Source organism: Grampus griseus (genome assembly GCF_964374135.1).
Source record: "Grampus griseus genome assembly, chromosome: 15".
NCBI classification, from domain to species: domain Eukaryota; kingdom Metazoa; phylum Chordata; class Mammalia; order Artiodactyla; family Delphinidae; genus Grampus; species Grampus griseus.
In genome coordinates, this window is record NC_139009.1 from 61168392 (window position 1) to 61193888 (window position 25497).

Sequence of the window (25497 nt, forward strand, 5' to 3'; positions counted from 1 at the left end):
CTCCCCAGAAGCAACCACTCTTTTGATGCTTACATCTTTATCTCTACATACCATGCTTATGTGTGCTACTGCTTATTTCTGTAGGTTTTTTTAATTGTGGTAAAATTTATGACATAAAATTTTCCATTTTAACCATTTTTAACTGTACAGTTCTGTGCCATTAGGTACATTCACCTTGTTGGACAACCATCACCACCACCCATCTTCAGAACTTCTTCATCTTCCCCAACCAAAACTCTGTACCCATTAAACATTAACTCCTCATCCCTTTTACTGCTAGCCCCTGGAAACCATCATTCTACCTTCTGTCTTTATGAATTTGACTACTTCAGAACCTCAGATAAGTGGAACTATACAATATTTGTCCTTTCATGCCTGGCTTATTTCACTTAGCATAATGTCTTCAAGATTCATTCATGTTGTAGCATGTGTCCAAATTTCCTTTTTTAAGGCTAAAAAATATTCCATTATATGTATATACCACATTTTGTTTATCCATCCATCAATGGACACTAGGATTGTTTCTGCCTTTTGGTTATTGTGGGGTTTTTTAGTTCTAAGCATTATCTATTGACTTTCCACCATGGAAGACGGGGGTTTAAGGTCTCTTTCACATTCCTTTTTTTTTTGCGGTACGCGGGCCTCTCACTGTTGTGGCCTCTCCCGTTGCGGAGCACAGGCTCCGGACACGCAGGCTCAGCGGCCATGGCTCACGGGCCTAGCCGCTCCGCGGCATGTGGGATCTTCCCGGACAGGGGCACGAACCCGCATCCCCTGCATCGGCAGGCGGACTCTCAACCACTGTACCACCAGGGAAGCCCTCTTTCACATTCTTAACACACCAGCACCAAATATCTGTGCAGTGCCCATTCACATATCCCTCTACAACAGAGATAAACCAATGGATTAATTACCTATATTAACTTTTAGCATTTAATTATTATAACTGTATAAATGCAATACATAGCCAAGCCATATAAGATATTGTTTTTAACCTCTAAAGACATTTAGGATTTTCACTTTGACCTCTGGCTTCTGAAAATTCACAATATGCCTTTATATAAGCCTCTTTTCATGCCTTTTGTTGGATACTTGGTGGGTCCTTTAATCTGCATGTTCATGTCTTAGAATTTTAGGAAATTTTCCCATATTATTTCTGTGATGAATTCCTTCCCTTCATTTTTGCTTTATTTTTCTAAAATGCTTAGTATTCAAATGCTGGATCGCCTAGACTGCCCCTTAATATTCTTATATCTTTTCTATTTCCCATGTTCTATCTCTTTTTCTTTTTACTCTTCTCTCTGGAATGTATTTTTAACTTTATTTTCCAAACCCTCCTTTAAGTGTTTTCTGCTATCATATTTTTAATTTCTAAAATTCTTTTTGTTCTCTGCACTTCTCCTTTTATGCAGCATTCTGATCTTGCTTTTTACATGTAATTTATTTTCTATTATCTTTCTAATGCTACTGACGATAGTTTGGGTTTTTTTGCCTTTTAGGTTTTCCTCTTCTTGCATAGTCCCTATCTTCTCCAAGTTGCTTCTTTGTATGTGTTTGTTCTGACTCTACTTTCATGTTAGAATCTTTTCTCAAATATCTGCTGATCCTTAGCCATCTGCTCAAATTTTAAATTGGGAAACTAAAAAGCTGACTGAATGTACATCAGTCTAGTCTACTGTGGCCTTCAAAGTGATCTGACTTGCCCTTTTTATTAGGGACTACTCAGTGGACATATCTTTAGGATACTTCTCTTGGGCTAATCATATTATTCAGAGTATTCAGATTATCTTCCAATCTCACACCTGAAGGGTATAAGCCTGGTTCTGGGAACCAAATCAGAAAAGAGGGCTGTGAGATTTAGGATAAATCTCAGTATTTAGTATATAAACTTTCACTGTTTTCAGTTTGTGTCTATTGTTCTCTGATCTTCAGCTAGAGTTGAGATCAGGTAGTTAACTGATAGGAAAAAGCTGGGTAAGGAATCGAGATGTCTAACTGGTTCTGAAATAGACATTCAACCAATCTTCCTGTTTGGCCATCAATTTTACCCCCTTTCCCTGATGCCAGCAATTTCTTAAACATAGGGGTTCTGCAAAACACTAAAAATTGGGTTGTTCTCATTTTCTTCTACTACTGGTTTAGGACTGAGTTTTCTTGGATATGTTAGGACAATTATCACACATCTTTTTACTTTCCAATTTCCAAAAAATGTTGCTATCACCTGCTCTCCTAGAGTCTTTATGTTTGGGAGCTCGTGTTTTTTAAAAAAATTCCCTTAGCTGTTGTTTTTATGAGTTTGGAGAGGTGGAAGATAGAAATATATGTGTTCGACCCACTATCTTTAACAAGAAGTTAATTTGATCACTTCTTAGTACCTCCACAGTATTTTCAGATAGTTTCAAAATCCATTCAAAGTGCAATTTTAATGTTTTCATATACTTAAGAATATAATTGGAATAAGCGGATATACCTTAGAATATTAAAAAAAAGGATGGCTTTTCCTGAAAAATGTTAAGGTGTAGGTACATTAAATTTAATTAAATACACAAGAGTAATTAATTGATTTATTAACTATCTACTATGACCAAGCACTATGCTAGCAAGGTGCTGAAGATATAAAGGTAAAAAACATACCTCTGTCCTTACAGAGACCATAAACTGGTTGGGAAGACAGATAAGTAAAGCAGCAGTCATGCTAACAGCATTCCCTAGTGCCATGAGATGCTACCTTGGAGGGCCCTAGTGGCTCTCTACCTTCCCCATTCTCAAAGCTTAGCAATGAACTGGTAAAACTAGTTACTAACTCAATAGACTGAGTCAGCTCATCTGAAGAATACTAAGTCTCTTTAGCTAATCTAAGAGGCATTGATAGAATTCCCCTAGCCAAGTCATTTCTCTGACCAGCAAGGATCCACCTAGTACATATTGACTAGATGTTCTTGCCCTTCTCCCAGCTTCCCTATCAATATTACAAGAGCAGGGTCCTTCTCCTGAGGCATGTCCCACTGTTTATACAGCAAAGTTGAACCCATCAGGTCCCTCCACAAAATGACAGGAAGATGGTATTCTCAGGCACTGTTCTGACCTTTCTGCCTATAAGGTTTACTGAGGAAAAGTTACTTTATACCTATATGGCATAATACTGATGTGTGTGTGTCTATGCCTCTTGTATAACACTACCTTTATCACTTATTAAATTCTTATACTATACATTTGGGTCAATTTCTGAACTTGTATTCTGTTCTACTCAGCAGTTTATTCTTATGATACCATATTGTTTTAAATTAAGTATTACTGCTTTCTAGTACAAGCCAAGGCTCAGTAAAAGGAATATTCTCAAAAGAATTTAATCTTAAAATAACTGAAACATATATATATATATATGCATATATGTAGTATATTTGTGGGAGATGGTGTAAGTATTGCAATAGCTGCTGTTCCTCTAAAGTAATGATCTATTTTAGGATGAGCACACTAAAAATCCATGTTCACAAATTATACTGAGAACCCATATGACAATTTTCTCTTAAAATTTAATAACAAGGAAATTTCTCCTGATAAGCTGGTATGCTTTGCTTAGCCAAAGCAAATAAATAATATGTTTATTATATATACACACACCATATAGTTTCCTTTTTATCCTGAAGAAAACTCAAAAGCAAACTGTAATATTGCCATCAAATTAGATTTAAGGAATAAATTCTCTTTCTTCTTTCACTCAACATGAATCAAGGGTCATTGATCTTTTAAATTTAATTGTCATCTTTTTAACTGAACTCAGGTTCAAAATATTTTAGAAGTGTATACAATAGAAATAATTTTTATGGTAAGGAGAAAAAAACTGATTAAAAATGAGATCTAATTCAAGGCTGAAAATTGTCACCGAAAATTGAATTTTAGGAATAAAATTAAAAGTAGTTCAATCATCAAGTTTAACTCTAATTTTAATCTTCTCCTTCTCCATACTCTTAGAATCTATTTACGTTCACCATTCATCTAGGATGGTTCTTTTTTTTTCTTTCTTTTAATTTAACATGTATTATAAGCCTGGGACTAAGCTAAGTACTTGATTTCCCTAAATATTTCCACATCTTTTCAAAGAAGATTAAAAATTCCAACTGTACAGTTGTGAAGACTGTGATGTTTAGTAACTTGCCCACTGTCATACAGCTAGCAAATGACAAATCTAGGAGTTTAATCCAAACTCCAAAGTCTATTCTGTTAACTATCATATTACTGAACAGTAAACTAAATCCCTACTATCCTCTTCAGATTCTAAAATTGTACTATCTGTCATAAGCTCAGATTCTAAAATTGTACTATCATAAGCTCAGATTCTAAAATTGTACTATCTATCATAAGCTCAGATTCTAAAATTGTACTATCTATCATAAGCTACTCTGATTGTTGCCTACTTCAAGAATCCCATATAACACAGCTCTCACATTCCCCCACCTTACCCGCAGGCCATCCATATCATCAAAGAATAAGGAGCAAGAATTAGTACAGGGCTTCCCTGGTGGCGCAGTGGTTGGGAGTCCGCTTGCCGGTGCAGGGGACACGGGTTCGTGCCCCGGTCCGGGAGGGTCCCACATGCCGCGGGGCGGCTGGGCCTGTGGGCCATGGCCGCTGGACCTGCGCATCCGGAGCCTGTGCTCCGCGGCGGGAGAGGCCACAGCAGTGAGAGGCCCGTGTACCACCAAAAAAAAATAAATAAATAATTAGTACAAACACAAAAATACCAAAATCAAGAAGAAAAGAAAAGAAAAAGTAAATCCAGGAACACCAAACCAAGTGAGCACCAACTTCTTTGACTCCAAAGGCCATATTCTGTGGAAGTTTTGCATAGCATCCAGCGCAAAAGAGATTTCAACAGCAATAATGCTTTTACTTGGCAGTCATTGCATGGCCTATGTGAACTCAGTTGGTAGTACTATGCCTGATCTAAGTCAAAGATGTTCTACACAATAAATAAAACAACACATTTTGCTCTAGTCAAGACTTAATCAAAGAAAGTCAAGGGCTGAAAGAACCACGGTGACAGTTAATCTCACCCAAGGAGCAGTTTCTTTAAAACTAGTTACTAAAGGAAGAATGCCTGGGGAGCCTTCCATTTCTTTTATAAGCAAGCAGTTCCTTTTCTAAGCATCAGTCATATAACCTATATAATTTGGCAAAGCCAAGTTAGAATTTTAAAAGTAAGTAAATCCTTCCCTTTGTTAAAGGGCCCCACATAGAAATCAACCTAGCCAAGAATGTTTACCTTACAAATGTTATTTAGTCCCACAAAGCCTAAGGCAAACTAACCAAAATAACAAATACAGAACTTCCCTCCTGCACAAATCAATTCCATAACAAGTGAATTACAGAAATCAATTTCAAAAGGAGAACTAAAAAACAGCAGACAATTAACGAAGAACTACTTTAGACATTTTTTATAAAACAGTTCAAGCTAAGTTGATTATTCAAAAATAAGACATACACAGTATTTTGGAAGCACACTGTAAGAATATCAACACAGAAAATGGAATAGGATAAAAGGGAGGGTTTTTCTACTTGCTTTAACTATGGCTCTACTTCCCATGGCAGACTCATAGGTGAGTCCATTAAATGCTTTCATTACAATACCATGTTAAAAAGATATATACAGGAACATGAAACGTTTTTTTTTGTAAAATAAGACCGCTTGACTTAAAATTCGATATGGTAATACACAGTAGAATGGACAATTTTTAAATTCCTCCTCAGATTCTGCTATATGATTGAACTTCTATCCTAGTTTTCATACTTATACATTTTTCTTACTTTTCTGCAGCTTCCCAGGTATTGTATATTGGAAGACAAGTGAAAGACTCAGAAACTTCTAGCTTGACACCTTTTAAACCAGACTGACTATACCATTGTTTCCTAGACCCAAAGGCAAAATTAAAATAAAAATGTACAGTTTAGTAAAAAGTAATTCTATTCAAGACCAAAGTAACAGAGAGTATTAGTTTTCTACTGCTGTGTAACATACTACTATAAACTTAGTGACTTGAAACTACACACAATTATTATCTAAGTTTCCATGGGTCAGGAGTTCAACATGTTTTTGCTGGGCCTTCTGCTCAGGGTCTTGACAGGCTGAAATCATGATGTCAGTCAGGTCTGTGGTTTCATCTGGAGCTCACAGTCTTCTAAGTTCACTCATATTGTTGGCAGAATCCAGTTCCTTGTGGTTGTAGAACTCAGGTCCCCATTTTCTTGCTGACTGTCGGCTGGGGATAGCTCTCAGCAACTCAAGGCTGCCTACAGTTCCCTGCCGTGTGGCCCCCTCCAAAGCATGGCATTCTGTTTCTTCAAGACCAATAGTAAAGCATCTGCTGCAGTTTTTAATCTCTCTAACTTTATATCTGACCTCTAGACCCTCTTTTAAAGGTTCTCACCTTACATATTAGGTTCACACGCTCAAGGGAGAGGATTTTACAGGATGCACAGACCAGGGGGCAGGAATCCTGGGGACCATCTTAGAATTCTGCCTCCCACATGTAATCAAAGCAAAAAGCTTCCTACAGATAAAGCTTTATCCAGAGACAATATAATAGTTGGAATACAGAGAAATGTATAAACTACATATCCTTCAGGTCATCCTCAAACAGTATTTTTGCATCATCCTCAAATAGTATTTTTTGCATCATATCTCTTTATAAAATTGGACAACTAGCAGTTTGAGATTATAATCTCAGGTAAAAGTCTGGAGCCAAATTTGCTCATTAAACCCTAATTAGGGTGGAGTCCTTCTGGTAGTTTAACTGGTATATCCCAAAGATAAGCCAATCTACCAACTGCCTCCATCATTTCATTGTACTAAGGACAAAGCCCCACCCATGGGTCAATGCAGCAACTCAGGATAGGCTAAGTGGAAGAAGAAAACGGGAGATGTCCACCAAGAAAAAGCACAATCATTTACATAATTTCCAGAAGCTCCCAGACCAACTATCAATATTAAGTGATATTTTCAAATCTGTTTTCTTGTATGATTCTAAAGGCCACTTAGAATTTTTTTTAAGGAAAAGAACACATTTTTAAGGCCAAAACTGCAGTTGCTGAACTAAAACTGATGATGATGATAAAGTTCTGAATAGTGGCATAGACAATGCTAAAAACTGGATTAGTAAATTAGAAAGCAAACATATGGGGGAGAAATGTCAAAGAGATGAAATTGTGAAGAAAAACAGACAAGAGACACGGAAATGTGTATTTTTCTAAGCTCTGTAATAGCAGGTTGTAGCAGACTAGCTAGGTATTCACCAAACGTATTTCCTCTTTCTCCTGGTCACACAGATAGACTATATTTCTAATCCTCGCTTGCAGTGTATGAGCTTCTGCTGATGTAATGTTGGCAGCAGTCATATGTATCACTTACAAGCCTGGTCAATTAAAAAAAAAAATCTCCAGGCATTATTTACTTTTTTCTCTACTGCTGTAACATTGAAAGCCACATGTTGAAGTACTTGATAGAGCCACAAGTTGGAAGAGTCCTGGATCCCTTCACAGTCACTTAAAGAAGAGATACCCAACCAGGAACATCCATTTTGGACGTCACATGAGCGAAAAATAAAATTTCTACGGTGAGATTTTAGAGCTTAGCTATTACAACAGGCATCGTTATTTAAAGAAACAGGCACTGGCATTGGAAGAATGGTGTTGCCATAACAAAAAAACCTAAAATAAATGACATCAGTTTAGAGGTCAGGCAGTAGGCCACAAGAATATATATTTAGCAAGTCAAAGGCCTGAAAAGCCCTGTGATATTGTGGCAAAACAACTGGCAAAACTGGAACCTGTAATAAATGAAAAGGCACACCGCATGTCTATTGGGTCTGTAGCTCTATATGTGAATGTAGAGAGAGAGTTATAGTGTATACTGGCATTTGCTTTCTGCTTTTACCAAGGTTTTACACAAAAACGATGAGCACAGAATTTCCTACTTTGAAAACTGAAATTACAGGGAATAGCACAAGGCCAGAAACTTGGGCCTCAGAGGGTTAGAAAGCTGAACACATATAGATCCCAAATAGTAAAAGAAAAAGATGGTAAATTTTGAGCAATTAAGTCCAAAGAAGACCTTCTTGAACAAAGTGACTTAATCCTGAGGCAAAAATTAGATTCAGGTATGGTTTTCTTACCCGTTATTTCATATAGCCTCCAAGTAGGGCCTAAGTAAGAAAGAGACATGAGGCAAGGGTTATGCTCCCCCAACTCTACTACCTCCCCAAACAGGGAAGAAGAAAAAAAATCATTCCTGAAAATTATATTTAGAAAAGAACAGTGGGTATGGTATCTATATAGAACCTATTGGAAAGAGACAGATCAGAGGTCTACTAAGTTTTGAGTTAACTGTAATGTCAAAACCCCACAAATCTGGACTAAATAAAACTTTGTTCAGAACCTTAAAACAACCCTTGGGCTCCTAAACTTGTAGAAGCAGAAAGTAAGCACTGAAAGATAGAGATATAAATGTGGTTGTAGATATAAGTGTAAATGTAGATGTATGTGTATATCTACAGAGAGAGAGAAAAAAATCTTCAAATGAAGGTATATTCCCCAGCACACACTTCAGAAATGTACACAGAAAAAAATAGGGAAAGAAAAACTAAGATGCAGCCAAGAGCCCAGGAGAACAATGCGCAAAGGAGTTCTTTCCACAGAATCAACATCTAGACAAGGAAGTTCCCCTACTACTAAGGCAGAAAGATTTCCCAATGATGGCCCAAAAGGATTACATGATTTGCTATGAAGCAGGTAATACTGCACATCTCCTGTTCTTCCCTTTTCTAAATGGAAGTTTTTGTTGTAGCTATTCTGTTCTAGCTTCTCCATGGTATACTGAGGGTGGGAGGGCCACAGGTGCAGATAACCTACCTTAGTTCCTGGTCATCAGCCCACTGAAGAGCCACATCTGGATCTGATGGAGAGTACTGAGCATCCCTGGAAGATATCGTACTTTGAGATGGATGTAGTAACTAGATGGGATATTGGGTTGTATTCCTTAGGGAAGGGACAAGTATGTTCTATGGATGAGAGGAAGAGTGAACAGATATGGAATTCCCTGACGGCGCAGTGGTTAAGAATCTCCCTGCCACTGCAGGGGACACGGGTTTGAGCCCTGGTCCGGGAAGATCCCACATGCAGCGGAGCAACTAAGCCCGTGTGCCACAACTACTGAGCCTACGAGCCACAACTACTGAGCCTGTACACCTAGAGCCCATGCTCTACAACAAGAGAAGCCACCACAACGAGAAGCTACAACGAAGAGTAGCCCCCACTTGCCACAACTAGAAAAAGCTCACACGCAGCAACGAAGACCCAACACAGCCATAAATAAATAAATTTATTTTTTAAAAAAAAAAGGAGTGAAGAAATATTTGATGACCAAAAGGGTAGAACTGTGCCAGAGACTAGCTACTATGCACCAAAACTGTGTTCTTCTCTTAGACAGAGTGAGATTATATTCCCCAGCATCTCTTACAGGTTGCTATGGCCATGTTATTAAGTTCTGGCCAGTGAAATCAGAAAAGTGATGATGTGTCACATCCATGCCTAGCCCTTAAAAACCCTACCACATGCAATACTCTTTGGTCTTTCCCCTTTTGCAGCAATCTTCAAAACCATATTAAAAATGACAGACCCATATAATGGAAACTTTCCTTAAATCACCATTGCAAAGAAAACCATCACAAATCAGAAACATCATTTTGGGCTTGACATAAGTGAGAAATAAACCAGATCTCTCCCTCTTTTCTAACATCCATGAATTCAAACAAATATTTACTGAACACCTACTACGTACAAAGTATATGGTAGTTTCTCTCCCTCCTACTTTCCTTACTTTTTAGGTACTACAAGATTTTAAAATGTGTAAGATATCTTTATTCAATGATCTTATATATCCCATAGCATAGGATAGTAATACATGCAATAAGAGCTATACTTGAGATGAAAAATGCTATAGGAGGAATAAAGGGTTATCAGTTAATTAAAAAGTCCTGAATTCACGAAAGGTTTCTTCACCGTTTCTTTAAATGACAAAAATACAGCCAACAGTTAACAGTTTACACATTTTGAGTGCCATAGCAGACAAATTCATCTCAGTCTAATCTGAATTCTACTACAGAATCTGACCTTTACAAGCTGTCTGAACTTGAGCAAATCACTTCCCTGGCCTAGGCCTTAATTTCTTCAGATAATTAGGGGAGAGACCAGATATCTCACATTAAATGAAATAACAATATTCTTCATGGAATCCTCTCTTTCACCAAAAAGGAAGTAATTTCTCAAGCAAAGGCCTAGAAAAAGCAACTTTGTACTATACTCTTGTATATTTTGAAAAATTAGTAAAAATTTGTCAACCACAATAAAGACTTGTCTTACAAGATACCTTCATTCCTGTACTCAAAATATACACAGCAAGGCAAAAGTGTATTTTCAATGATTAATTTTGTTTCTTCACCACTAAAAAAAATGACATGATATGATTATTTCCATCAGGGTTTATCCTCAACTAGTTTTAAGCTTTCCACTTCGTAAAGTAAAACAATAAGGAAATTAAAAGAAGAATTGGGAAAAGAATATGTGTATTCCCTTAGGAAAGGGATTTCCAAAGAGGCAGATCTCTTTTGCAGAATCAAAGACATATCTAAAAGATTACCAAGGCTAGTTGAGACCAAAAATATGACCTACTCCCTCATTCCTCACAGAATTAAGAACTACAAATGACTTATTCAAGAACACAGTTGTTTATAGAACCAAAAAAGACTTTCCATAAACAGCTGGATCTTCTACTTATTGTTATAGGTTACATCATAAGGTATACTGAGAAATTTTAATAAAAGCAGTGTGACTTAAATTTCAAAAGAGCAAGTAATACTGCAAATTATTACTGTTCTTTATTCATAACGACAAAGTACTTCTGGACGTTCCTTGTGGCTTTCATAACTTAGAGATGAAGTTATTGAAAGAAAAAAATCAAAACACTTTCAACACATTGTTAATTTATAAGCTATAAACAAATTCCTTTCTGTGATCATAATTCCCAGCATTTCCCAAAGGTCTTTTTTCATTGATACCCATTGATATCAGAAATAACAGTTATAGAAATATTCATATATAACATGACATCTTGCTTAATTACATAGTAAATAATCAACCAAAGGTGCCTGCAGCACAATTTAGCTCATTAACTAGAAAGAACTTTTAAAAATCTTGGGGGGGGGAAAAAATCTTGGGCTTCACATCATACCCAAAGTCAAGAAAAGTATTCAAAAAATAGAAAAGCCTCTTCAAAGCACCAATATAAACCATCACAATCAATCAGTATGTACTGAATATTCACAGAGCAAAACAATATACTAGTAAATAATTCACTGCTCTGCTAAGAAAATAAAAGATATTTTAAAATCATGTGTTCCCATAAAGATGAAGGACTTCCCTAAAATGACAAGAAACAATTAAGACATTTAGCAAAAAGAAATCTGTGTTTAACAGAATACTTGCAAAGTCATTGGCCAACCTATCATAAACCCAAGACCTACTTGCTTCATGGCAGTCTCTCCAATTTTGTCTGAATGTTTGCGGATACTCTCCAGAAAGTCTTTGAGATCAGACATAGAAACATCCTTAATTTCTTCTCGAAGCTTGGGGATATTGTCCACCATCACCTTGCAGAATCGATAATGGCTTACTTGAGGCAGATAGGTAAGCTCTAGATGTTCCAGAGTTTTCAGTGCAGGATAATGCCTATAAAAGGAATTGCATCACCTTTAGCTCAACTCAGTCTTCTTTAGGGCCACAGATATATTCCTCAGGCAAAATTTCTAGCCTGAATTAGTTTTCACTGTACATTAAGACAAATCCAGGATTAAGTTTCAATAAAAACATGAATGGAAAAATTAATGTAAAATTATTAAAAATCAATATATATATTACAGGACTTAATAAATTATAATCAAAAAAAAGATTTTTCCCAAGAATACAGAAAACTTTGAAAATCCACCAATGAAACTCATTACATAAAGAATAAAGGCCATTGCTAGGAAAAAATAAATAAAGGGAAATATAAAATGATCATATCAATGCCACAAAAATCATCCCATAAAATAAAGTACCCAAGGATAGACTTCCAACTATGGCACACAGAAGAGCTTAGCAAATCTTCTACCCAAAAAGCAAATATAAACTAGACAAAACTGTCCCAAACAACCATTTCAAGATTCCGGAAATTGGAAAGGACTCTGCAGAGGAGAACAACAAATTGAGAAGGGTTTATTCATGAAAACTGCTAAATAGAGAGGGACTTTGTGGTATTCTTGCCTGGGGCTACCTCCATCACCCTCTCCACCTCCCCTCACCCCATCACTGGTTATGGCTTGTCAGGAAAATCAGCAGCTTCTCTTCAGTTAGGGGCTGACATGATTTGGAGCAGAGGGTGAAAATCTTATATGGAGTGGTGTTGTTAGGAAAAGTAGCAAACTCATTTTAAAAAAGGAAGAGAGTGGGGGGAACCTCCAGCTCTAATGGGCTAAAGTTCGTCTAGGTTGGAACAAAGAGCAGACTGGAGGACTAACCAAAAACTTAACAGGGAAGTCCTGGAAATAAGAGACCCATAGAATAACCTGATAGCTCTCTGAATATCCCTAGCTGACTGAGAAGCTGTGCACAAATGCAGGGGACACCTAAAAGGGCCTAAGCACTCCACACATCCTTAGCTGACTAGGAGACTGCAGGTCTGCACATAGGAGAAGGCTTGGCAGAATATAAAAGCTCAGCAGGCTTGAAAACTTGCCTGAATTTTGAACGCACTCCCTAACCCACATACAAGTCCACTAACAAAGGGTAGACACCTTTCTCAGCTCAAGTTTCTTTGAGCACCCAGGACCAACCATTAGCTGATGACTAGCCTTTAAAAATGAAAATGAATTATATTCCCAGATAAACAAAGACTAATAGAATTCCTTGCTAGCAGATCTGCCTTACAAGAAATACTAAAGAAAGCCAGAAAGGAAATGATAGCAGATAGTAACTTGAATTCAGAGGAAAAAAAATGAAGAATATAGGAAAGAGTAAATATATGCTAAATATAAAAGACTGAATAAATGTGGGGTTTTTTCTCTTTTCTTCTTTTACTATCAGTAAAAGACAATAGTTTTTAAAGCAATGATTATAACACTGTATTGTTGGGTTTATAAAATATAGAGATATAATATAAATGACAATAATAGCACAAAAGAAGAGGGAAGAAATGGAGCTAAGCTGAAGCAAAACTACTTCTATATATAATATCAAAACTACACGAGCAATGACCTAAAGTAGACTGTGACAAATGAAGAAGATTATAATCCACAGAGTAACCTCTAAAAAAAAAAAAACCTCAAAAAATACATTAAAAGGTTTACGGAAGAATTAAAATAGTATACTACAAAATATTTAATACAAAAAAGGAGTAAAAGATAAATAAGAACAAAAAAGACATGAAAAACATAGAAAGTAAAGAGCAAAACCCAACCATATTAATAATTATATTAAATGCAAATGGACTAATAAGCACGCAAATCAAAAGGCAGACACTGGGGCTTCCCTGGTGGCGCAGTGGTTGAGAGTCCACCTGCCGATACAGGGGACACGGGTTTGTGCCCCGGTCCGGGAAGATGCCACATGCTGCGGAGCGGCTGGGCCCGTGAGCCATGGCCGCTGGGCCTGCGCGTCCGGAGCCTGTGCTCCGCAACGGAAGAGGCCAAAACAATGAGAGGCCCGTGTACCGCAAAAAAATAAAAAAATTAAAAATACATGTTCAGGGACTTCCCCGGTGGCGTGAAGGTTGAGAGTCTGCCTGCCAATGCAGGGGACACGGGTTCGAGCCCTGGCCTGGGAAGATCCCACATGCCCTAGCAACGAACAGTGGCTTCTGCTCGCCATAGCTAGAGAAAGCCTGCATGCAGCAGAGAAGGCCCAACACAGCCATAAATAAATAAATAAAATTAAAAAAAAAAAATACATGTTCAAAAGGCAGACACTGTCAGACAGGATTTAAAAAGCATGATCCAGGGACTTCCCTGGCGTTCCAGCGGTTAAGGCTCCATGCTTCCACCGCAGGGGGCATGGGTTCAATCCCTGGTTGGGGAACTAAGATCCCGCATGCCGCACAATGCGGCTAAAATAAAATAAAAAATAGGGCTTCCCTGGTGGCACAGTGGTTGAGAATCTGCCTGCTAATGCAGGGGACACGGGTTCGAACCCTGGTCTGGGAGGATCCCACATGCCGCGGAGCAACTAAGCCCGTGAGCCACAACTACTGAGCCTGCGAGTCTGGAGCCTGTGCTCCGCAACAAGAGAGGCCACGATAGTGAGAGGCCCGCGCACCGCGATGAAGCGTGGCCCCCCCCTTGCCAGAACTAGAGAAAGCCCTCGCACAGAAACGAAGACCCAACACAGCAAAAATAAATAAATTAATTAATAAACTCCTATCCCCAACATCTTCAAAAAAATAAATAAAAATTAAAAATAAGTAAATAATATAAAAAGCATGATCCTGGGCTTCCCTGGTGGCGCAGTGGTTGAGAGTCCGCCTGCCGATGCAGGGGACACGGGTTCGTGCCCCAGTCCGGGAAGATCCCACATGCCGCAGAGCATCTAGGCCTGTGAGCCATGGCTGCTGAGCCTGCGCGTCCGGAGCCTGTGCTCCGCAACGGGAGAAGCCACAACAGTGAGAGGCCCGCGTACCGCAAAAAAAAAAAAAAAGCATGATCCAACTATACGTTGCTTACAAGAAACCCACTTTAGAATCACAGATACAAACAGACTGAAGTAAAAGCTAGAATAAGATATACCCCAAAAGTAACCATAAAAGTGCTTGAATGGCTATATTAATATCAGACACATTAGATTTTTTTTGAGGGATTTTTTTTTAAGCAATGAACAAAGAAAAGCCACAAAAGAGCCCCCAAAATGGCAAACACGAAAAAAAAAAAGTTGAACTGATGTGAAGAAATGAAAATAAAAATAAAATTTTGTCACTCAAACTGCCAACAATTTCTTAAAAAATAATGGATATTATTATCAGGGGGTTTAATAAATGAGAATTCACAGCCTGCTGATAAACATATTTATATTAATGATTCGCGTTTTCAATGAAAAATTTCACCAAACAAGTATTCTAAGCAGTTGCATTCTCCCCCACAAAAAAATTACATGTACAAAAATATGTATAAGCCTCTTGAACTGTAGTTATTTATATTAACAAATAAAAAACTAATCTAGAAGTCTATTAACAAGGAATTGGTTAAACGCATTATGATATATCCATGTAGTATATATGTATATTCAAAGAATAATAAAACAGCGAAGTGTTTACAATATTGTTGAGTGAAAATTATTTCAAAAAAATTGAACTTACAAGTATGATAATGTTTTTCAAAATTACAAATATTATACATGTGTAAATTATGTATACATATGTATGTATGAGCTACACAGTACTAAATATAAACACACACACAAATATAAGTACATAGAAAATGACTAAGAAAATATATACAAAAATGTTAACCATGATTTTTCTTTCCTTTGGATAGGAACATTATGGGTAATAGTTTTCGTCTTCACGTTTTTAATTTCTACATTTCCCATATTTAGTATAGGAAAAACTCAGTTTTGATCCTGTAAGTAAAAGACTTATAGTTCTATTTCAGGTTTTAAGAATGAATTCCATGGGAGATACTTAAACTCTTCTTACTCCAATGCACGTAATACCACAAACACTAAAGATTAGAGGTTGGATTTACTTGTTTTCTTTGCTTATGTTTTTCCCTTCTGTGTTCCAAAAATCAAAATCTTAGTCCAAATAAATGAAGGGAAGAAAGAATTATTTCCCCTAAATTAAGAAATAAAATTACAAATATAGTTTAATCTGAAATGGTTGCTTTTATTAAAATTTTACAGACTCACAAACAATACAATTCACATGGTTTAGTATAAACAGAATGGTGTTTATACTACAATTAGGTACGAAGAGCTATGTGCAATAAAATGCATTTCCTCTAGAGAGAAACTTTAGAATGGATATAAACCTAGAAATTAAGCCAAAAAGATAAACACACTTTAGGGTTTAGTTATATTTTGGAACATTGTTTATAGAATGAGAAAAATCTAACAATGTTGCCTGCAGACACAAGGCACATTCACTGATGAGACACATGGCTGCACAGTGAAAACATCTGGTCTGTCAAATAACTCCACATTTTTCAAGGCTAATTAGTACAAAACCCAGTGATTTCTGGCAATAAAGAATGTTACTTTATTTCCCCATTGTCCTTTCCCTAACACACTCATACTCCAACTGTAACAGATCAATAAGATTCATTCAAATTTCTAGTGTACTTCAATATCAGTGACAGGTTAAAGAATGACAGCCAATTAAACACCTCTATAGCAGACACCAAAAGAAAAGAATTCTATTTCCAGGGGCCATGGAAATCTAAAACAAGATTTTGACATTACTTTTGACAACCTCTAAACATTAAAACTGAATCAAAAGCGAAATGTGCTAGCTCTCCCCCTCCCCCCACCGCATGCAGGCTCCCTAATAGAGATGTGAGCAGAAAGAAAGTAAATGAAATAAAAGCAAGAAATTTTTTAAAATAAGGCAGGAAAAGATGCCTAAATAATCCTAAAAATTGGATAACTTAAGGTCAGAATAACTTAGACATGGTTGAATGCTATCCTGAGAAGAGGAATGTTGATTCTAGGCAAATTAAATTTTGGAACTTTTTTGTCATGGTATGGAACTCGTTCACAATGATGGTTTTTAAAATTCTAATAAGTAATCTTTCAAAGTGGATTACAACTACCCATGAGAAATTTCTTAAAATTCAGAGTATGATAAGAATATAAAACAAAATCTTTCTGCACAGAAAATATTAGTGTCTTTCCTAATTAAAGAGCATCATTAAGAAATATTTAATCCCTTCTATGTGCTAGAGCTAGAAAGATGGTCAGATATCTTTCCTCAGGGAACATAAAACCTAGTAGTATAATGAGTATTTATAGCTTAAAAAAAAAAATAACTAGGCTTCCAGCCATTAAGGAATAACAAAGAACAGACATGAACTCTCACTCTTAAGAAGTAAAATACTGGCTAAAATACATAAAACAACTGCTTTCACATAGTGAACATCAAGTAACACAGAACTGTGATCTCTGAAAAAAGAGAAACAAACAAGGTGAATTTAATAGTTATCTGGGGGGCTTCCCTGGTGGCACAGTGGTTAAGAATCCGCCTGCCAAAGCAGGGGACATGGGTTCGAGCCCTGGTCCAGGAAGATCCCACATGTCTCTGAGCAACAAAGCCCGTGCTCCACAACTACTGAGTCGGCACTCTAGAGCCCATGAGCCACAACTACTGAGCCCATGTGCCACAAATACTGAAGCCCATGCGTCTAGAGCCTGTGCTCCGCAACAAGAGAAGCCACTGCAATGAGAAGCCCGTACACCGCAACGTTGAGTAGCCCCCGCTCGCCACAACTAGAAAAAGCCCAGGTGCAGTAACAAAGACCCAACACAGCCAAAAAATAAATAAGTAAAATAAAAAATAGTTATCTGGGTTATCTGACTGAATGTGATTTCTAGATCATGGACACAGTCAGAGAAAACCCAAACAGAGCCCAACAACTTAGCAGAGTTAGCATCAGAGACAGGAGTTCAGGAAAGCTTGTGCACCTTAAGGTTGTGCAGCAGAATTCCAAAAAAAAAAAAAAAAAAAAAAGGAAGCAATGCAGAAATTTACATAAGGGTTCCCTTGAGTCTTTGCTAAGTACTAGGCCAGGCATAGGAAAAGTGAAATTCTGCATGAACAGGCATAAAGAAGGGAGGGAAGGAAGAGAAGGAAGAGAAGGGAGGGAGAGAAGGCAAGGAAGGAGAGACAGACAGACAGCAGCAAGATGTAAGAAAAACACTTCAAGGAACTCAGACAAGACAGAGAAACATCTGAACTCTGCACAGCCAACGTGAAGAGTCCCTGGGGGTTGCTGAGTTTTTCAAAGTAGATGAATACTACCCACAGCAACCCCTGGAATGAAGGAGGGCCTACCAAAGCTTAAAAATGGGGTCTGATGGGATTGGGATCAAGTGGATCTGAAAACAACTAAACTATTTGCCAAAACAAAGACCAACACCCTCTAAGAAAAAAAAGCTCTTCAAAATCCAGACACTCAACAACATAATATAATGACAATTATCCAATCAAAACTTATAAGACATGATAAGTACCAAAAAAAATGACATGTAACTAGGAAAAACAAAATAATCTTCAGAGAAATCCAAAATACCAGAAGTGACAGAACTAGCAAAGAAGTACATAAAAACAGAAATTAGAGCTCTGTTACAGGTATTTTTTAAAGATGCAAAACTAACAAAAGAAATTAAACATAAAAAACTAAATGGAACTCCTAACGATGAAAAATATATCATCTGAAATGAAAATTTCACTGGATAAGATTAAAAGATTAGACAATGAAAAAGAAAGAACACAGCAATAAAATCTATCCCATATAAAGCACAAAGAAAAAAGACTGGAGAAAAAGAAGATCCTCAAGTCACCTGTGGGATTATGTGAAGCTGTCCAACATAGATATAACTGAAGTCTCAGAATGAGGATGGAAAAAGGACAAAAAAAATGTTTGGAAAAATAATATCTGAACATCTTCCAGATTTTATGAAAATTTCAAAAAAAAACAAGCAACTAAACAAACCACAAGCAGTATAAATATACACACACATTCATGCATACAAACATATTTACACCAAAGCATATCAAAATCAAATTGCTGAGAACAAATTATACAGACAAAAGTTTTTAAACAGCTGGAGAAAAGACACATTAAGTAGAGTGACAAAAAAGTTAAGGCTGTTCATATACTTCTCCCTCAGAAACTACATAAGCCAGAAGACAAAAAAATGATATCTTAAGAACTAATGAATCTATAAACCTAGAATTATATGCCCACCAAAAATATATTTCAAAATGAAGGTGAACAACGAGATAGCATTTCACACCCACCAAGATGGCCATAATCAAAAGACAGACAGTAATAAGTATTGGCTAGGATGTACAGAAAATCGAATCCTCATTTGCTGCTGGGGGAAGGTAAAATGGCACAGCTGCTTTGGAAAACAGGCTGGCAGTTCCTCAAATGGATAAACAGAGTTACCATGATCCAGCAAAATTTCATTCCTAGGTGTATATAGCCAAGAGAAATGAAAACATATGTCCATACAACAACCTGTAAACAAAAATGCATAGCAGCATTATTTGTAAAAACCCAAAATTGTAAACAACCCAAATGCTCATCAACTAATGAATGGATAAATAAAATGTGGTAAATCCATACAGTGGAATATTCAGCAATTAAAGAGATGGGACTTCCCTGGTGGTGCAGCGGTTAAGAATCCGCCTGCCAGGGCAGGGAACATGGGTTTTAGCCCTGGTCTGGGAAGATCCCACATGCCACAAAGCAACTAAGCCCGTGTGCCACAACTACTCTGTACTCTAGAGCCCACAAGCCACAACTACTGAGCCCACGTGCCACAACTATTGAAGCCCACGTGCCTAGAGCCCGTGCTCCGCAACCAGAGAGGCCATCGCAATGAGAAGCCCGCACACCACAACGAAGAGTAGGCCCCGCTCACCGCAACTAGAGAAAGCCCGTGTGCAGCAATGAAGACCCAACGCAGCCCAAAATTAATTAATTAATTAATTTTAAAAAGAAATGAAGTACTGATATATGGTACAACATGGATTAACCTTGGAAACATCATGTTAAATGAAAGAAGCCAATCACAAAGAACGATATATTATATGATTCCATTTATATGAAATGTCCAGAATAGGCAAATCTGAAGAAACAGAAAATAAATCAGTAGTTCCCAGTAGCTGGCAAGGGGGGCAGGGGACAGGAGAAAATTGTGTGCTGATGGCCAGGGGGCTCAGAGTTTCTTTTGTGAAGAATAAAAACATTCTACAATTGATTGTGGTGATGGTCACAGAACTCTGACTACACTAAAAGCCACTGAATTGTATACATTAAATGAATGAAGTGAAAAGTAGGTAAATTGTGTCTCAATGAAGCTGTTAAGAATATTTTAGAAAAAAGGATATTAAAAACAGACAATGTAAAAATTAAAAAGAAAGCAGCAGTGGCTGGCTGCATTAATACCAAACAACACATATTTCAGAAAAAAAGAAAAAAAGAAAAACAACACATATTTCAGGGATAAAGAAGAACCTTCCATAATTACAAATGGGTCCTTTCGTCAAGAAGATACAACAATGCTTAATGTATATGCATCCAATAAGAGAGCTTCAAAATACACATAGCAAAAACTGAAAGAACAGAAAGAAGACATATGCAAAGCCAGTTATAATAGGCAACTTCAACACTCCTCTGTCAACAAATAACAAATACAAAATCATAAGGATAGAGAAAACCTGCACAACACCAAGTATATCTAAATGACAGTTAAAGAATGCTCTCCTCAATAACAATATATATTATTTTGAAGTGTGTATGTAATTTTCACCAAAACAGACCATATGCTGGGGCGTAAAACAGGTCTCAAAATATATAAAAGGTTGCAATCATACGTTTTACATTTATGAACACAATGAAGTGAAATTACAAATCAATTTTGATAAATCTGGAAAATCCCCTAATATTTAGAAATTAACCAATGAACTTCTAAATAAGTTGGTGAAATAAATTCTAAAAATTACAAAAGAAATTAGAAAATATTTGAAATAAACGTAAAAAAAAACCCCACAACATCAGAAAACATGTAAGATGCAGTCAAAACACTGCTTAGAGAGAAATGTACAGCTTTATATGGCTACATTAGAAAACAGAACCAAAATCAATGCCCTAGGCCTCCACCTAATAAAGCTAAAAAAAGAGCAAATTATTAACAATAGCCAAGACATGGAAGCAACCCAAGTGTCCATCAAGGGATGAATGGATAAAGAAAATATGAGATATATATTATGAGATATATAACTGAATCACTTTGATGTACACTTGAAACTAACACAACATTGTAAATCAACTATACTTCAATTTGTAAGAGCAAATTAAACCCCAAGTAAGCAGGAGAAAGGAAATACTAAAGATACCAGTGAAAATCAGTAAAATAGAAAAACAAGGAAAAAAAACTCAATAAAACCTAAATTACTATTTTCAAAAAAATCATAAAATTGACAAACCTCTAGCCAAAATAATCAGAGAGACAGAGACAGAAACAAAGAGAGAAAAGACAAATTATCAACATAAGCAATGAAAGAGAAAGTATCACTATAGATCCTACACTGTTAAAATAATACAGGAATATCATGAATAACTTTTGTTAAGGAATTCAAAAACTTGGATGACATGGACAAATTATTTGAAAGATACAAATAAGCAAAATTTACTCAAGAAACACAAAATGCAAGCAGCCATGTATTTATTTTTATAATTAAATTTTTAGTTAACAACTTTCTCACCAAAAACAAACAAATCTCCAAGGCCAAGTGGTTTCACTGTTAGATTCTACCAAATATTTAAGGAAGGTAATTGCCAACACTGCACAAATTCTTCTGGAAAACCAAAGAGGGAAAACTTTCCAAGTTATTCACGAGGCCAGCATTAATCTGATACCAAAAACAAAGATATTACAAAAAAGAAAACTACAGACAAGTATTTCTCATGAACATAGATACAAAACTCCTCAACAAAATTTTAGCAAATCAAATACCACATCATATTAAAAAGGATAATTTACCATGACCAAGTGGGATTTATTCCATGAATGCAAGTTTGGTTTAACATTCAATATAATTTATCATATTAATAAACTAAAAAAGAAATATAAAAAAAACATATGATCATCTCACTGACATAGAAAAAGCATTTGACAAAAACAATATTCATTCCTGATAGAAACTTTCAACAACTAGAATTAGAAGGGAACTTCTTCAGCCTTCTAAATGGCATGTACAAAAAGACTATATCTAACATATATGACTTAATGGTTAAATGCTTTCCCCCTAAGATCAGGAACAGGGCAAAGATATCTACTCTCACTACTTCTATTCAACATTGTACTGGAGGCTCTAGCCAGTTCAATAAAACAAGAAAACCAAACCAAAAAGAAAGCATCCCAATTGGAAAGAAAGAAATATACCTGTCTTTATTTGTAGACAAGATAATCAGCTACATAGAAAATCCAATGGAATACACAAAAATGCTACTAGAATTAGTAAGTGATTTAGTAAGGTTGCAGAATACAAGATAAATATACAAATTTAATAGTATACTAGTAATTAATGACTGAAAATTGAAATTTAAAAAGCAACAGCATTTTTTAAAAATTTTTTTGGCTGCACTGCTGCAGCATGTGAGATCTTAGTTCCCTGAACAGAATTCAAACACATGCCCCCTGCATTGGAAGAGCAGAGTCTTAACCACTGGGCCACCAGGGAAGCCCCAGCAATACCATTTAAAATAAGCATCAAAAAATACAAAATAATAGGGATAAATATGACAAAAGATATGTAAGACTTATTCACTAAAAACTAAAAACATTGCTGAAAAAAATTAAAGACCTAAATAAATGAGAGCATTCATACTGGTGGGTGAGGGGTAAGATGGACCAGCATGGGATACAAGAGACCTAGTGAGGTAAGACTGTCTGTATAGGAAGGCAGCATTGCATGGAATGTCAGAGCCAAAGAGGGATGAGGAGGGCATTCAGGGAAGACAGAAGCATAACACAGGGTATGAGAGCCCAAGTAGAGTAAGGAGGATACAATATAGGAGGGCAACTCAGTGTGCAGTGTTGATACAGCTCAAAGGAGCCCAAGACATATAAACCTACTCTTTGTGCCAGAAAAAGGTTGAGCTAGAAATACTGGTGAACAGTACTTATGACAGCCACTCCAATTAAGAGGAGAAATGTGGGTTGTTCATATAATGGGACTACTATACAGCAATTAAAATAAGTGAACTAGATCTCTATACATAAATTTAAAAGCTCTCCACTAATACGTAAGCCCCACAGCAGCAGATATTTTTGTCTATTTTGTTCAGAGCTATATTCCCAGCACTAAGAGCAATGCCTAACAACACAGTAAGTACTCAATTCATTTTTATTGAATGAATGATTCTCAAAAAAACAAGGACTGAGAACTATTCATGTAAATGTTTCTAAAAACACAAAATACAACATATGATTTATGGGTATTAAAAACATGGACTAGAAGGACACACCAAATTTATGATACTAGTTTCCCCAACAGAGTAGGGAAAGGGATAGGACTGAGGAAGGGGATATGAGTTTTATCTATAATTTTTTAAAATGTACATTTTACCTCTTTCTGTCCATATGTGTTTATATATATGTCATAAATATTTACATATATATGAATCAAAACTGGAATTGTTGCTATCTGTTAATTCAGAGAAGTTGATACTGAAGCTTTTTTTTAATCTCTGTAATTTTCTATAATTTTAGAACTTCACAAAAAGGTTATCAGGGAAATAATATTACTTTCTATCTCACTGAACAGAATTTCTCATACTGTTCAACCTATGTTCTCTTATATGAATGTATCCTCCCAGGGAGAAGGCAGTCTGGGAAATAATCTTAAGAAATTCAAAAAATATTGATGCCTCATGCTTTAATGTTAAAATTCTTGAGAATTTTTCATTTTTATTCACAATATTTTTAATCTTATTTCAGTATTAAATACATTTTAATTCCATACTTTTCCCCTCAAAACTAGGTAAAATTAACATTCCAGGAAGATGTGTCCTGTTTATCTTATAGCTTCACATACCCCCATCATACCACAGGGTACTCCAGGGCAGAGAGGGTGGAGATGCTTACTCTAGTTTGGGAAGAAGAGCCAAAGAGTCACTATCAAGTTTCCTGTGGAATAAAACCAGATGAAAATAACACACAGGAAAAGACTCCTCTGAACTTAACCTTGACCTTGTTCCTTGTGATGGTTAATTTTATATATCAACTTGGTTAGGCCATAGTACCCAGAGATTTGGTCAAATATTATTCTGGATATTTCTGTGAAGTTATTTTTTTACATGAGATTATTAGCACTTAAATCAGTAGACTGAGTAAAGATGAACATTCTCCATAATGTGGGTGGGCCTCGTTAAATCAGTTAAAGGCCTTGATAGGAAAAAGACTAAACTCCCCAGAGGAAGACGGAATTCTGCCAGCAGACTGCCTTCAGACTCAGGCAACAATATTTACTCTTCCCTGACACTAGCCTATCAGCCTACTATGCAGATTTGGACCTCCATAATCATGTGAACCAATTTGCTAAAAAAATCACTCTCTCTCTCTCTCTCTCTGCACACACACACACACACACCACTGGTTCTATTTCAACGGAGAACCCTGACTGATCTACCCAGCAAAACCAGTAACTATTTTTTCTACTATAATAAAACCAAAGCATGTTTCTCAAATTAACTATCACTAAAACAGTTACATCCTTTTCCCCTAAAAAGCTGGGTCTTCTAAAAATCAAACTACGTGTAGTGTTTTTTATTAAACATAATACATGACAAAATACATCAGCATATGTAAATAACTCTCAGGATGAATCAATAGATATACAAAAGGCAAGAGAAGATGTTATATGGACTTAATTATTTTTTGAAAGGTTATGCTAAATATGGACTTTTAAAAAAATTCTAAATAACAGAAATTTTAGATAATACGAAGTATTCAACAAAAAAATATCTTACCTTTTAGTTTTCATCTGGTCCCTCAGTTTGCTATACATCTCCAGGACTTGAAAGAGAAGGGGAAAAAGAGCACACAAGCATTATTTAGAGAAAGTGAAAAGACTAATTAAAGCTAAAGGAATTGCATCAAGAATTCTACTCTATTTCCAGTTCCTCACCTGGAAGACACAGCATTAATTTATCAACAGTGGCAGAAATATTTCTCTGTTGTAGTCGACACTGCTTCAGCTCTTCCATTGCTATTACCAGCTTAGCAAGAGGGGAAAAAACTGAATTATGCCAACAGCTGTAAATAAAAAGCTTTCAGTCACATTTTTCCACCCTATGTTCAATTCATCAGAAAATCCCAGACAGTTTCATAGTAAGATCTGCCAAGTGGACTACGGAACTGCTTTTCTCAACCAGTAAAACATCCCTGTATGGTTTCCCACTTTCTCCCCAAGATGCATACATACTACATTAGAAAAGGCTAGGTGAAATGAAATCTTAAAATTCAGGGGCTATCCAGGAGAAAAGAAAAAGCATGCATATTTGCTCCACACCCTCTTCAGACTCTTCATGATTTATATTTCATCAATCTTCTAAGAAGATCCTATATTTCTGTCATCAGTGCTAGACTCCTAGAGGAAAACAGTTCTTCCTATACAGCTTCAAATGAATCTTG

General features: G+C 36.4%; 1 protein-coding gene across 2 annotated transcripts in view; it reads right to left on the bottom strand.

Moving 5' to 3' along the window:
- The window catches only part of EXOC6B (exocyst complex component 6B), a 711196-nt gene that overhangs the window by 595119 nt on the left and 90580 nt on the right, over positions 1-25497 (bottom strand). Inside the window, exons 4-6 of one of the 2 annotated variants that reach the window (XM_082672238.1) lie at positions 24992-25082; positions 24834-24879; positions 11574-11778 (exon numbers count right to left, since the gene is read on the bottom strand). In XM_082672238.1, the coding sequence (XP_082528364.1) occupies positions 11574-11778; positions 24834-24879; positions 24992-25082 (342 nt within the window). Of the gene's footprint in view, positions 1-11573; positions 11779-24833; positions 24880-24991; positions 25103-25497 lie in introns of both variants that reach the window. The other variant, XM_082672239.1, reaches the window with a different exon arrangement.